Consider the following 16288-nt stretch of genomic DNA (forward strand, 5'->3'; position numbering starts at 1 on the left):
GAGGTACCACTGTACAGTACTTAATTTCTTATCAAACGTAAGCTTCCTATGCTATGGTAAGAGCATGAAACATTATGTATAATTTAGGTAGTAGACTGTACTGTTAGAGATATTTGTGACCTTTAAAAATACAGATCTGTTAATTTATTAAAATGTTGCTTACAGATATACCTATTGTTAAGAGATAGGACAGCTCCCTTAGGTTCTTTTAAAAAATAAATAAATGTATCACTCACGTGTAATAAACACCAGCAATATCAGCTAATTTATTATTTCTTAGAAAAAGGCATAAAGTTCTTAAGGCTACCTTAGTTGGGCAGTTGAAAAAATGGGGGGTTTTTAAAAAAAATACAAATCATCATTATAGTAAGCAAGAGGAAAGTTTTATTATTTGCACTAAGAAATAGTGTGTAGATCCTGGTATTTATCATGTGGAAACAGGATAAATTATTTTATTTAAAGAATTACCCCTGGACAAGAACCAATAATGTCTTTACAAGACCTCAGGTGGCATGACTTTAAAAAGATGATGGTGGTGATGATGATAAATAATTTTATTATTTATACCCCGCCCATCTGGCTGGGTTTCCCCAGCCACTCTGTCTGGGTGGCTCACAGCATATATCAGAACATACAAAAACATTAAACCTTAAAAACTTCCTGATACAGGGCTGCCTTCTGATGTCTTCTAAAAGTTGTATGGTTGTTTATTTCCTTGACATCTGATGGGAGGGCATTCCACAGGGCGGGTGCCACCGCTGAAAAGGCCCTCTGCCTGGTTCCCTGTAACTTCACTTCTCACAGAGAGGGAACCACCAGAAGGCCCTCGGTGCTGGACCTCAGCATCCGGGCAGAACAATGGGGGTGGAGACGCTCCTTCAGGTAAACTGGGCTGAGGCCGTTTAGGGCTTTAAAGGTCAGCACCAACACTTTGAATTGTGCTTGGAAACGCACTGGGAGCCAATGAAGACCCTTTCGGACCGGTGTTATATGGTCCTGGCTGTCACTCCCAGTCACCAGTCTAGCTGCCACATTCTGGATTCTATCAAGAATGCTCACTTGGTGACAAGATCACACTTCTACCTCCAGATCTTTGAGCCAGCTGGGCAAAGCACATAATGCCATTCATTTCAGCTGTCACCACACTTCTTCCTTATTAGCATTTCAGCTGATCATTCCAGAAAAGGAAGGTGAGCAGGCAGGATCCACCCACATGCTCTCTGTGTGCATGACAAACAGGATTCAAATGGAGGAAATTAAATATATAGCATACCCAGTTAGACTGAATTTGCAAGTTCCTAAAACGGACTCTGGGCACTCTTTGTGACACTGGTCCATATTAGTCAGATTGTTTACACCCCTATTCCTGTTCTTTTAGATGGCATCTCTTGAAATTTATCAGAACCCTCCCTTGCCAGTAACTCTTTTTCTCTTGTGTTCCTCCATTTTCTACTGTTGAAACATATGGTAAGGCCAAATAATTTCTAGAGATTGTTGTCCTGGCTCATGTCCCAAGGGCAGCGACAGAGGGGCTTACTTGTGTATAAGAGGGAAGGTTTATTTAAGGCTTACAGCTATTCAAGTCAGACTACAGGTACAGATTGCCAGAGGCACTAATATCAGGGGTCCAAGACTGGACGAAATCTGTGATGTTGTCTCAACAAAGAGGCACGCCCCCTCCTGCCATTTTTTTAAATTAACATATAAAACACATGCATATACATTTACACAATACACGTACACAACACACTACCTAATTTTCATAACATAAAACATATCTACATTACTCTATATAGTACCTACCTATACTATACATATCAACATACCTACACACCTACCCCATACGGACACCTACCAAGTGACTTGACTTCCAGCCATTCTTGTTACGCTACTTTGTTTTTCCAACTAGCTTAAACACATTTCATTATTTCTTTAATCTCTTCTTCTATCTTAACTTTACTCTCCTTTCACTCTAATCATTTTCTGGATTCACTCAGTATCTGTCAGAAATTCTACTTTCTCCACATAAATTTTGATACATTCCTTAAAGATAGCCCACTCCTTAGTCACTTTTTGTACCATATCTCCTCTTATCCTCCCTGTTAGTTCGTCAATATGGAAGTATTCCATCATTTTAGATAACCAGTCTGTTTTAGTTGGGACGCTGCTGCTTTTCCAATTTTTGCCGGTTTTTAAAAGTAAGACATGGTGCACTCACTTGAGAAATTCTCTTGCCACTAGGCTGGTGGGCTTGGTGGTACATGTTTCTCCAGATGGGGGGCACGGATCTGCTTCCAGCAGTAGAGGTGGTGCCAAGCTCTTGGCGATGGGATGGAGCTCAACCCCTCATAGCCCCTCCTTCAGTTGTTCAACCTCCCCCTTCCCAGCCTCTTTAAGGGAAAAGGAAGTGAGGCCCCATCCTCTCCTACGGGTCCCTCTCCACTGACAGCATGGTCTGTCCTTTCCCTCTTCATCTGATATCAAATTGCACCTTGAACCCATCAGGATTGCGGGGTTCATGACAATTCTTTCTCCCCTGAGGTATCAAGAGGATGAAGTTTGTGTGTGCCCCAGTTTGAGCTTGTGCTCTCTCTCTCTCTCTCTCTCTAGCTTATTACTTATTGCTTATTTAGGTTTTATGGGCAATGGATGCTTCTCTCATCTTCAGGGTCACACTGATTTTATTTTTTTAAAATTGCTAGTTCATTTGCAAAGCTAAGCAGGGTCTGGCATGGTTTCAAATTGGACGGGTGACCGCCCTTTGAGATTCCTTCCTCACAGTGGGTTGGACTAGATGATCCTCCGGGTCCCTTCCAACTCTACAATTATTCTATGGTTCTACAAGTGACTTCCAAAGTGTGCAAGTGAGAGACAGACTACAGGAACCTGGCAGTAACTGGCATCACCCAGTTACCTCTGCCTCTCCATGAGGGGGATGCAAGTGGTCTGAGAAAATTCTGTATTTGTGATTGGCTCTAGACATGCCTCTGTTCGCATGTAAAGAACTTCCAAATGCATTGTGGTGGGGTGGCTGATCTCCCCTCATTTCCAATAGCAGCCCCATACACTTTAGGGCTGGGACGCGAGTGGTGCTGTGGTCCAAGCCACAGAGCCTAGGACTTGCTGATCAGAAGGTTGGTGGTTCGAACCCCCGCGATGGGGTGAGCTCCCGTTGCTCGGTCCCAGCTCCTGCCAACCTAGCAGTTCGAAAGCACGTCAGAGTGCAAGTAGATAAATAGGTAACGCTCCGGCGGGAAGGTAAACGGCGTTTCCGTGCGCTGCTCTGGTTTTGCCAGTAGTGGCTTAGTCATGCTGGCCACATGATGCGGAAAGACTGTCTGCGGACAAATGTCAGCTCCCTCGGCCAGTAAAGCGAGATGAGCGCTGCAACCCCAGAGTCGTTCGCAACTGGACTTAACTGTCAGGGGTCCTTTACCTTTTTATACTTTAGGGGATGCTTGTCTGGAGGGCCCCTAGTCTTCAGGGGGGTTGTGAGTGTGTGGGCTACTACAGTACAGAAAGGAGCTACAAAGCCGCTGAGCGTATAGGGAAGATGGCATATACTGCTTTGGACCGGGGCCCTCTTCCTTATGTAACACCATGCCTCAGCTCAGCCAGGGTGGATACCGGCAGAATGAAAATAGACATAACAGCCCTTTAGAACTGTAAATGCTAAAAATGAACACATATGCAAAATATGATTATAATATGACTAAGGGTGTTATATTTGGATCATATAGTACACTTTCTTTGTAGCAGTCAGACATTTTAGAAATTTTAAAAAGACATTGAGAACGATATGCCACCTACACTCTGATCTCTCCCTGCTGCTTCATATTCTGACTGCTGGTGGCAGCTCCTGCTCCCAGTTTAGCTTCAGCATTTAGTCATTGGCAGGCTTGAATTTCCAATTGTGACTGCTGGATGGTTCGGTGAATATTGCTCACAGAGTCGGAATCTGATAATGGGTAGTTAAGCATTTCAGTTGATTTGAACTGGAACATGGGGCATAATTCTCTTGCTGTGCTTGCAGAACTGTGATTATTTGTTAGTTCTTCCCTGGAGTCTCTACCTGATCTTCCTCTGTCTGCTCTAGCGACTAGCATTGCTGGCATCTAAACATGTGCGTAGCAGAGTGACTGACTATATGTGCACCAATAGTTTATTTTGTTAATATCCCAAATAGCTCAGGGCAGCATATATGGGCTCGTATTGTTTTAGCTGGCAAGAGAAACTGGTGCGTAGAGAAACTATGCAGCTGGGAATTGCATAAAGATGCTTAGGTTGGAGCAGCTTAAGATGGGCTTTGTTTGTTTTGCATTATCTAGCACCTTGAGACTTCCCATGTAAAAGGGATGAGTACTCCTTTCCCCCACCCACTTCACGTATATCAAACTGTTTCTCTTGTTCAATGCAGCTACCTCAGCCAGGGAACCTATTTGCTGTTGTGTGAGGCATCAGTTTCCACAGCTTTATATAATTCCTCTTAATGACTCCTTTTCTTTAATGCATTTGCAGTTTGATTTCCTGTCAAAACCTGTGAATCTGCAGTGAAATTGGAGTGGGGTAGATTGGTTGGTAAGGGCGATGCTTTCCTGGGGATTATTCTTTCCCCAGGTTCCTTGATCTTATTGTCCCTGAGCCTTTATGGCTTGCTGGGTGTGAGTCATCGTGAGAATCTTTCTTCTTTTCTTTTCCTTTCCCTTTCCTTTGCTGCATATATATTTTCCCTTCAGTCCCGGCTTTAAAAGGGTCTTGGCCATTTAAAACATTTTCACTAAGAGGGTAGAAAATTGGATGCACAGCTCTAAAGGTTGCACCCTGAGGGTAGCGGCTGCCGTAATGGAGGAATGGAAGTGGCAGGATTGAGAGTGGGGTGCGGAGAGCATAGAGAGGCCCATGGTGTCAGTGGAAGTGGAAAAACTAGTGGTGTAGTCTATGAGCAGTGTTACTCACTCAAGAGGAGTAGGCAAATGCCAAATCAGATGACTGGAGTGATGGTGATTCTGCATATTTAGCAAACCAGGGAGCAGGCAACTACTGATGAGTGAAAGGGACGCTTTTGCTCTGAAAGCCTCTCCTCCCACCCACCCAAAAAAGATTCAGTTCATTTCCAGCTCATTTCCTCACTCCCAAGAGAATGTTACCCACTATCCATTCATTGGACTATACTTGTTGTAGTGTGTGTGTACACTAAATAAGACGGTTGAATTGCGTGTCGAAAGGTAGGGGAGTGCCTTGCTGTATTCCATATGGAAATATTTTACTGGAATGTGTTTTTTTCCCTTCTCTTTTTCCTAAAAGTATTTATTATGACATCATAATTGAGGCATCATCTACAGTCTTTTTGAAAAAGTATTTTCTAATGGTAATGCGTTAATTAATGTAGCGAATTGAAAACAATGGCTCTGCTCAGGTTTTGCCTCCATCTCTAAATGCTCAGCAAACAGCATTCTGATTTCTGGCTTTCACAATTGTCAGCAGCAGGATGTAAGATGATGCAGGATCAGGTTTGCTTTCTAGGTAAATTTAGCTATGAATGAGGGAGGCGACCTTCAGAATTGACAGTGGGAAGAAGAACTGCTCTTCTTTTGCACCAGACACCCAAAGATGGTGTGAACTGGTATCATTTGCTGCTCTGGGACCTAATAGGTCTTTGCACAGAACACTACTGTTAACGTTTCCCCAAAACCATCACAAGCAGCAAGAGTTGAGATGATGATTTTGCAGTTCCCTAGAGAAAAGCAAAGCTCCATTAATTTTTCCAGCCAACATAAAATTTAATAGGTTTTCAGTGTAACTTGTGAATAACCTGATTTAGATTGTGTAATGGAATAGCTGATGGATTTTGTTTCTGAGATGACTAATATTGCTAGGTATTGTATATGGATTAGAAAGGCTTGCATCTGATTTGGGGTGGCTGAAAAGGCAATGCTTATGTGTTCCTCTTCCCATCTCTCACCCGGCTCCAAAGAAAGGGCTCTTGGGTACCATCCTGCCGAAATCCTGGGTAACTTTTAAACCAGGTTGTCAGAAGGAGGCATAACAGCAAATAATGGTGTACAAAGACATTGGACCTCACTTCAAGATAGGTTGGAAGTGTTGGGCAAGTAACACAGTTTGAGGCCCACTATCTTCAAGGCTTACAGACAAGAGAATGCATTAAAAAGCATGTGTTCAAACTTTGTGACATCTGAAAAGTTGAATTTGCCATTTTGAGGTATTGGGTCTTGTGACATCCACTACTGGTTGTCTGCCCCTGTGTTAAGGGAAGAAATACACAGTGCCTTCCAGCTACAACTGGCAGCCAGCCATCTTTGCATGTAAAGGTAAAGGGACCCCTGACCATTAGGTCCAGTCGTGACCAACTCTGGGGTTGCGGCGCTCCTCTCTCTTTACTGGCCGAAGGTGCCGGCGTACAGCTTCCGGGTCATGTGGCCAGCATGACTAAGCCGCTTCTGGCGAAACCAGAGCAGCGCGCGGAAACGCTGTTTACCTTCCTGCCAGAGCGGTACCTATTTATCTACTTGCACTTGACGTGCTGTTGGACTGCTAGGTTGGCAGGAGCAGGGACCGAGCAACAGGAGCTCACCCCATCGTGGGGATTCGAACCACCGACCTTCTGATCGGCAAGTCCTAGGCTCTGTGGTTTAACCCACAGCATCACCCGCGTCTTTTCATGAGCTTTATGCAAAAAGTGGCCTAATGTGAAATCAGCTGCCGTATTCCAGCTCATGAGATTTCCAGTGCTGTCTGAGATGCTGAAGGAATTGCCCATCTCTGGTTTGATTCACTGACCTTGTTTTGAAATGTGAGGTGGTGAAACTTGGCTGTGTTTCAAGCATCCTTTGCTTGGGAGTTTGGTATTTTGGGGAAGGAGGAATTTCTTGGCCGGACATAGGTCTTACTCTGCTAGGTTGTCCTCTTGAGTTGTTCTTCCAAGCCCCCTCACGCTTTGTGCTTGGCATCAGTTAACTCATTTGAAAATATGGAAGTGTATTTTGGCCTAAGAAGTGAGGTGGTCTGTGATAAGATTTGTAACATTCAGCGATGAAGCATATCCTAAGACTTGAGAACACAGGCTTACTTTTTTTAGTTATTGCTGCAACTGTTTGCTTGTCCTCCCTTAGCTGCCATTTTCCTAAAACTAAAAAGCCTTGAATGTTACAGTCTTTCCTCGCAGGGAAAGGTGCTTAAGCCTCATGATCATTTTGGTTGACATTTTCTGCATCTTTTCTACCTCTGTATAATACCCTTTTTTTATAGGGACGCGGGTGGCGCTGTGGGTAAAACCTCAGCGCCTAGGACTTGCCGATCGCATGGTCGGCGGTTTGAATCCCCGTGGCGGGGTGCGTTCCCGTCGTTCGGTCCCAGCGCCTGCCAACCTAGCAGTTCGAAAGCACCCCCGGGTGCAAGTAGATAAATAGGGACCGCTTACCAGCGGGAAGGTAAACGGCGTTCCGTGTGCTGCACTGGCTCGCCAGATGCAGCTTTGTCACGCTGGCCACGTGACCCGGAAGTGTCTCCGGACAGCGCTGGCTCCCGGCCTCTAGAGTGAGATGAGCGCACAACCCTAGAGTCTGGCAAGACTGGCCCGAACGGGCAGGGGCACGTTTACCTTTACCTTTATAATACCCTTTTTGAGGTAATGTGACCTGAATTGTACACAGACCATGTCATAGATATTTGCATAAGTGCATTATGACACTGTACTGGGTTTTTTATTTTTATTCCCTTTTCCGATAACCTGTGATGCAGAATCTGCCCTTTTCATAGCTCCATGAGAATGTGCTCTGCTTAGTCAGGCCCTGAAAAACTTTTTCCACATTAAGTGCATTAAGCTTTAAGGCTTCTCAAGATTCTCTGTTGTGTTTTCTGTAGCATTTAAACAGGGAAGTTGTGAAGCACCTGCAACATTGAACAACTTTATATTCAACAATAACCGTTGCCCCTTATTTTTAATGACTCATTTTGTATGAAATGCATTGAGGGTATTAATATTTTGCTGGATGAATAGAGAATACTGAGTTGTATAAGGCACATTTTGTTCCTTTTAACAGTATAGTACAGAAGGGGAAAGAGAAGGATGGAGAGGCAGAAAATGGACCTTTTGTTTTTGACGCTTTTTCTTACTTGCAACCTGGTTGCTGGGAAACTCACAACACAATACAAGGTTATATTAGCCTGTTGCAAGCTCTTGGAAACAGTGGCATATTCAAGGCATTGCTATTTCTGGCGTTTTGGTTATAGCCTATCTACCTTGGGTTGAATATTCAAATTCTGTATCAGGCCAAGAAATCCTCCATTTTGTAACAGGATGCATTCTGAAAAGGAAAGAAACCTGCACAAACCTGCTTCTGTGCGATACATTTTCAAAGCTCTTTTAAATATTTTGGCAGGCTTGACCGGCGGTCAGGAGGAGGTGGTGCACGCAGGGAGACTGAAATGGGCATAAGTTGCAGGAACTATTCCCCAAGGGTGAGGGACGAGACCTTCCCAAAGCATTGGAGCCCCATCACCAACACTGCCTCTCATCTCCCATTCTCACCCCAGTCGTGGCTTCTGAGATTCCCAGGCACTTCTATGTGGCTTGTTTTCTTTAGCCTTTCTTGATACATAAACATTTCTTTTATAAACATGAAAGCGGAAGAGCTTAAGTTGGTGAATTCTGTGTTTGAAAGGTAAAATAGCAGATCTAGCCTCCAAAGCATTTTTTTTTTCCTGGCCCAGGATAGTTCTATGAGATTGGGATCAAGGTGTAGGTTATGGGTAGGCAAACTAGGGGCTGGATGCAGCCCAGTCGCCTTCTAAATCTGGCCCACTGATGATCCGGGAATCAGTGTGTTTTTACATGAGTAGAATGTGTCCTTTTATTTAAAATGCATCTCTGGGTTATTTGTGGGGCACAGGAATTTGTTCATTCCCCCCCCCCCATATAGTCTGGCCCCCCACAAGGTCTGAGGGACAGTGGACCAGCCCCCTGCTGAAAAGGTTTGCTGACCCCTGGTGTAGGTTGTTTAAACAAACAGACAGACAGACAAAACAAAACCTTTTTCCAAAAGCTGGAAGCTGAGACACTTCACTTGGTGTTGTATCTTTTTGCTTCTTACGAAGTGCCCCAGCTTTGCCATAGGCCAGGGGTCGGCAACCTAAGGCCCATGGGCTACAAGCGGCCCATGGGGGTTGCTTTACTGGCCCCTGCACTGGAAATTGCATCTGCGCAGATGCAGACGCTGGAAATCGCAGGTGCATGTGTGATCCGGCCCACAGAGGGGGCTCCGCGGCAGTGAACCGGCCCAGGCAAGGTAAGCCTTGCTGACCCCTGCCATAGGCTTTGTGTTCTCCAAAATCAAACGTATTCTATGATCCCCAAGGACATGCTCTATGGAGATCTGGCTTCAGGCACCGGGCCCATTGGCAGACCAACTCTGTGTCACAAATATTTCTTCAAATGCAACACGAAGTCTGCCTTCGTCTGCTCCAGCTGCAACAAAACATGTCTGTCCCGTATCGTTCTCTACGGCCATAGCAGGCAATGCAACCTTCCAACAGTCTGACTTCACCCCCAAAAGCACACTTCCATTGTCTCTCGAGACAGATGGATGCCAAGCAACTCTGTGATCAAATTATTCTACAGACTGGGGATAGATTGGGGGAGGGGGCTTCTACATCAACATTTTTATGATTATTGAAGCGTTTTCTTGCTTACTTAAAAGTAACAGATAAGAAATCCATGTATTAAGACCTTATATGACAGAAAAAAGTCATTGATTTCTAATTTGCATTTCATTTGACCCATTATGCATTAGATCATCCTACTTGATGAAGCTTGGGTTTTTTTTTCCATTAAAAGATTTAAAACTCCTTTTGTACTGTTTAAAATAATCCTTCTTGATGAGTTAATGGCAAAAATGAATTTCTTTAAGTAAGCTTGTTGCCTTCCTCCGAAGAGCGGAACAGCTATTAGGAACCACCAAAATTAGATTGGGCATATTAGATGAGCATGATTTCAGGTTATAGATGTTAACGTTGATTATCAGGTCTCCAATTGGTGTATGCTCAAAAGGGGATGCAAAGTTCATTGAGTTACATACACGTAAATGTTTCTGTCAGACATTTGAGGCTTTTTTCTAAGAGGAGGAATGTCACACATTCCCCTAAAGCTGTACCATAAAATTTATTTTAAAGGTTTTTTTTAATGTTAGAAACGACTATACCATATGTGAAATCTGTGTTTTTCAGTCTGATTCATCTTTAGCCATTTAAAGTTGCCGTATTACACATTTTCAACCATATTTGGTTTTTTAAGCTCCTGCCAGTTGGCAGGGCACTTGCATTAGTAAGGCTTTGATTAGCAAGCCATGACTTTTCAGTCTTGCCACATAACCATGGTGTTTGTAATTTTGACAGAAGCTGAGGACAGTCGCCTCTCTCCCAACCTCCCACTGATGACAACATACTCAACACAAGGCCGAACATTCTTCAACGAGACCCTCTTTCAGCAAACTGGAACAGATTTTGCTCCTTTGAGGTGGGGTAAACCTACTGTTCTCTTGAACTCTGTTAGCTGTGTTGTTTAATGCACTGAGCACAAGATGGTGTGCATTCTTCTCCCCATTTTATCCTCCCAACAACCCGGTGAAGTAGGTTAGGCTGAGAGGCTGTCTGGCTCAAGGTCAACCCAGTGAGCATCATGGCTGAGTGGGGATTTGAACCTGGCTCTCCCAGTTCCTAGTCCAGTGCTTTAACTGCTGCAGCACCACTAGCTTTTTGATTCTAGTGCTGCTTCATCCAAAGGGGTCCACCTTCACCCCCCAAAAACCATTAGAAGGCCAGAAGCTCATCCTAACAAAATCATGCTTGTATATTGTCAGAGGGGATGTGGGTGGCGCTGTGGTCTAAACCACTGAGCCTCTTGGGCTTGCCGATCAGAAGGTCAGCGGTTTGAATCCCCGCGACGGGGTGAGCTCCTGTTGCTCTGTCCCTGCTCCTGCCAACCTAGCAGTTCGAAAGCACGTCAAAGTGCAAGTAGATAAATAGGTACCTCTCCGGCGGGAAGGTAAACGGCATTTCCGTGTGCTGCTCTGGTTCGCCAGAAGCGGCTTAGTCATTCTGGCCACATGACCAGGAAGCTGTACGCCGGCTCCCTTGGCCAGTAAAGCGAGATGAGCGCCGCAACCCCAGAGTCATCTGCGACTGGACCTAATGGTCAGGGGTCCCTTTACCTTTTTATGTTGTCAGAGACAGTGACTTATTAAAGTACCTTTTTGAAGGGGAATATTGAGCTGTGTTAAGGGACGCGGGTGGCGCTGTGGGTAAAAGCCTCAGCGCCTAGGGCTTGCCGATCGAAAGGTCGGTGGTTCGAATCCCCGCGGCAGGGTGCGCTCCCGCTGCTCGGTCCCAGCGCCTGCCAACCTAGCAGTTCAAAAGCACCCCCGGGTGCAAGTAGATAAATAGGGACCGTTTACTAGCGGGAAGGTAAACGGCATTTCCGTGTGCGGCTCTGGCTCGCCAGAGCAGTGATGTCACGCTGGCCACGTGACCCGGAAGTGTCTCCGGACAGCGCTGGCCCCCGGCCTCTTGAGTGAGATGGGCGCACAACCCTAGAGTCTGTCAAGACTGGCCCGTACGGGCAGGGGTACCTTTACCTATTGAGCTGTGTTGGACCTGGAAATCGTTCCTTTCTGGGTTCTGCTGGACCGCAATGCAGGATTGTAATTCTGGCCCCCACCCCCAATTCTCTTTCAGAGGGACTCCAGATGCTTCTAACGTCGCTTCCGAAGAGTCTTCAAGCCATTTGCGGATGAGTGAAGCTGTGCGGCTGGCAGCCACAGATGTCAGCTCAGACTCTTCTCTTCTCTCCGATTACTTTAAACTGTCTCAGCATCCCTTGGCTTTCAGCAGCATGGCACCTAGCAATACCAGCCTTGGCAGTTGTCTCTCCCAGCATCCCCTTTCTTTTTCTGGGCCCACTCCCAGGGAACAGGCTCATCATAGTGAGCAGCATACACAACACCTTGATGCAAGGACTGAAACCTTGGGCTCCAGCGATGAGAATTTGGGAATCCCAGGTTCACAGAAGCAGCTAAATCCGCAGTCGGCAACGTCTCTTCCTCCGAATGAGTCTTGGGGACAGGATCTGTTCCTTTTGGACAGCCGTGTGCCAGCACCTGTCCTCCTTGAAATTCTGGAGAAAGAGGTGGGGCTATCCAAGCATTCTGGCTTCTTATCTTCCGAGAGTTCATCTGGGAAAAGTGTTTTGGGAAAGGATCCAGTTGAAAACGAAATGAGCCCCCTAATGGAAAATGTAGTTCTTGGGGAAAGGGAGTTGGAAACCTTTGCAGAACCACCTGGGCAAGAAAGAAGAACTGTTCCTGAGTGTGATTCGTTGAACGCACTCTCTTATTTGGAGGGAAAGCCCTTTAGAAATACCGGTAATTCAGAACAATTATCTTCAGACATTTCAAATGTGTCCTTCAGGGGGCAAAGGATGGGTTTGGGTGATTCTTGCCTCATCCCTGGGATATCTTCAAACCCTTTTCTGAGCAAGCAGGAGTTGCAGCATGTTTCTGAAGCTGCATTTGAGGAGCAAAAGAAGCTTGTTCCAGCTTTTGCGGACGCTAAACTTCATGTCCCTGCACCCCACCAGCCAGTCTTTGTAGCTGCAGAGCATGGCAATATCCGTAACATGGTAGAAATCCAGATGGGGGACAAAAGTGAATTAATGCACTCAGACTTCAGTATAGAGAGGGAACATAAAGATGTCGGAATTTCACCTTCCTTTAACGAGGGATCATTCATTTTACATCTGGCACATCCCGTTCATCATTCTACTCCAGGAATTTTTACAACTAGAAGTTTGACTCGGGAAGTTCCTGCTATGACATACCCGGTCAAAGCTGTTCTTCAGTCCTCTCTCCCTTGCTTACACGAGGAGTTCTCAAATAACTCTTGTTCCAATACATTCCTTCCTTCCGTGGAAGAGCCTCGCGTACCTTCTCTGGATGATACTTGCATACCCTCTGCGGGAGAGCCGCTTGCCCTGCAAAGTGGCCAAGCATCAAAAGATGAAAACAGTGGTGGTCTCCAGGTTCTATATCCTCTTAAAGGCAGGATTCAGTCTCTACCTTCTCTCAACTTCATGGAGAAGGTTGGGGCATGGAACATGAGTCATTCAGCTGAGAGGATGTCTGATGCCTTGGCTTTACATGGCTCAAGTGGCGCTTCTCCTAGGCAGAAGGCCTACAGTGCAATAGCAGATTCCTTGAACCGCCTTTTGTTAAAGCAGCAGAGCCAGGCTGATCTTAAGGCAGGGCTGGCAGCATCCTTTTATGGGCCAAACTCCGTGACCAACCTGCATGTTTATGATAAAAACCCACCACAGGTGCTGTCACTTACCAGGTCTCAGTCTGAAAACTCTGTGGTCGCACTCAGCAGAGAGATGCCAAGGGCTGAAGTAGGTCACGAAACGTCCCACAGTGAAGATCTTCATCCAGTAGAAGATAAGGGAAGAGTTTCAGGAGTGTCTGGAGTCAAGCAGAGTGATGCTAACATTGAGGATGCACATTCCCAACATTATACAGCTGTTCTTGTCTCCACTGTCTCCAGCGACGAAGAAATCGGCGAAAGTGCCACTGGAGGAAATCCAGATAATTTTATTTCCAGTGAAAGAGTTGCTGAACTCCTCAGGGAAGACGCCAGCTTTCTTAGTGGTAGCCAAGAAAAGACAGATGGCTGTCAAGATATTACCAGAGAATTGCCAGGTTTTCTTCCTTGTACCAACCAGATCAGTTTGGGCCACTTTAGTGATGTTTCACCAGATAGCTTGAATCAAAGAACTAGTCCTGGGACAGGCAGCTGCGCTGACTTGAGACTTTCTTCAAGACAGTCTTCAAGACGCTCTTCAACGCGATCTTCAGTTGTTTCTGGGAAGTTGCATGGCAGTTTGGAAGAAGTATTCAAAACTCCATATGACAGGGAGATAAACATCGAAGAAAGAATACCTGTAAGTTAATTTTGCCACAATATTTTAAAACGTCGTTGTTTGCAGTTACAGTTGGTACACTTGCTCCACAGCCATCTTATCTTATGGTATACCTATAGTGCATGCGCATGAATTCCTTGAGGGTCTTTCTATTCTGTTAACCGTTGGAGACAGGTATGCACGGTACTTTTTGCCAAATACTTCTTCCATCGAAATAGATGTCCTTATCTCCACATGTACGGAAGGGACAGGAGTCTTGAACCAAGGAGGGGGTGGGTAATTGGATCTTTCTAGTATTGGCATTAGCACTGAAACCAAGGAGCCAGTGTCAACAGTAATGGAACATACAAACATAGAAAGGTCAATTACATAGGTAGCATTTATACCAGAATAGCAACTACAGTACAGTGGTACCTTGGGTTAAGTATTTAATTCGTTCTGGAGGTCTGTTCTTAACCTGAAACTGATCTTAACCTGAAGCAATACTTTAGCTAATGGGGCCTCCCGCTGCCGCCGCGCCGCTGGAGCATGATTTCTGTTCTCATCCTGAAGCAAAGTTCTTAACCCGAGGTAATATTTCTGGGTTAGCGGAGTCTGTAATCTGAAGCGCATGTAACCTGAAGCGTATGTAACCCGAGGTACCACTGTACTTAGTTAAATCTGTAGAAGGGACTGAAACTGGACTCTACCGTGGCAGATAGGAGGTTCAGAGTGGAAATATCCTTCAAATAGGAATCATCCTGCATGTACAAAATTGAGCATGTCAGAGAGAATCTTCTATCCCAGACATTTTTGGATGTGCCCAGTGCCTTATGGTGCCTAAGGATATATATTTTATATATTTTGTCACTTTGAAAATAGGAAAAATAAAACTGTAAATTAGAAACCACCATTGTGGTGAAAGAAAAGGACAAAAAAGTAAAATATATATATATAGACCTCAGCATTGTCATGGGAAACAGAAAAAATATGCTTTGGAGCGGTAAAAAATTAAGTAATTAGTTCCTTTTTCAAAGAAAATAACTTCATTAGCTGTTTCCTGAGTTCCCCCCATATCTGCCTACTAGTAAGATCCGCTAATCCTTCCCCCTGCCCTTGTTCTTCTCAATGTGTCACATTTTGAAGCATTCCAAACAAAATGCCTGAAAAATGGTCTTCCTTTGTGGCATAGTAAATTGCCCAATTTTTATCGAGGGTGGATGGGAGGAAGGCAGCTTTGGACAAATTATCATGTACATAAAACTGAGGCCTTACGGTCTTTCGGTGAGGACTGTTGCATAAGAAGAATGCACAAGCCATTCCTTGTAAGATGGATCGTATAGGGCATATGCTGAGGTTGTTGGCATGACAGAAGAAGTGAATCAGTGTCTTTGCAATGAGAAGAACAAGACAGGATGGCTAAGTGGTGAGGAGCTTAATGTTTTCTGACTATTGCATTGAAGAGCTGTCTGTGACCTTCTAGTCTCTTCCTTCTGGGCAGACATACTGAGATACTCCATGCCAGAAATCTACTCTGTGACACAAGCCCAGCTTTTAGTGGAGTCTAAGGGAGAAAATTATTCACACCCACATGTCTCTAACAACAGAAGAAGCTGGTACAACAAACTCCTGGCAAAGCACATTTCAGACCCTATAAATATTCTATTCTTTTCAAGTTATCTCTAGCACGAAAGCATGCAAACTGCTGACATGGAATGAATGCCCACCTGCCTTTCTAACAGCAGCGTCTGAAAATTGGTCTTTGGTAATAAAAGAATTACTTTGATGGTGGCTGCCTGTTAATATTTGCCCTTGTGGGTTCCTGGAATAAATACATGCTCATTTATGAATTTGTGAGACTTTTGGAATAAGCAGTTTTCTCTCCCTGTTACCTTTTTTTTTTTTTGGTGCCAGATTTTCCTGCTGTACCAATTTGGTCTTTCAAGAAATGTAGACCCCACCCACCCACCCCAAATGGCGCAAGAGGGGCAGGACAAAGATGAGGAAAGGTTTCCTCTTTTTATATTCCCTCCCCACCCATCTTCTTGCCAGCTCTAACTAGGGGAATCTGAGCGAGAAAGCACTTTTCCATGTTCTTATCACTTGCTGGAGCGGGACCCACAGACATAAACGTGCATCTGCCTGTTTGTGGAAATGTGATCTGTTTACACTGCGCTGCTTGCAGTAGAAAGCACACTTAGGATGGGGATACCTATAGCTCCTTCACTTGATCCAAAACCTGTATTAGAGCAGATGGGCTGCATCAACTCTCAGATGTCAAAGAGATAAACAACTACCTGACATTTAGAAGACATCTGAAGGCAG

General features: G+C 44.9%; 1 protein-coding gene across 4 annotated transcripts in view; it reads left to right on the top strand.

Moving 5' to 3' along the window:
- Positions 1-16288, top strand: part of ALMS1 (ALMS1 centrosome and basal body associated protein) — a 73949-nt gene that overhangs the window by 13699 nt on the left and 43962 nt on the right. For 3 of the 4 annotated variants that reach the window (XM_077933717.1, XM_028744302.2, XM_077933716.1), the window contains exons 4-5: positions 10411-10531; positions 11749-14005. In XM_077933717.1, the coding sequence (XP_077789843.1) occupies positions 10411-10531; positions 11749-14005 (2378 nt within the window). The remainder of the gene's footprint in view (positions 1-10410; positions 10532-11748; positions 14006-16288) is intronic. The other variant, XM_077933715.1, reaches the window with a different exon arrangement.

This window comes from Podarcis muralis, chromosome 9 (assembly GCF_964188315.1).
Source record: "Podarcis muralis chromosome 9, rPodMur119.hap1.1, whole genome shotgun sequence".
NCBI classification, from domain to species: Eukaryota; Metazoa; Chordata; class Lepidosauria; order Squamata; family Lacertidae; genus Podarcis; species Podarcis muralis.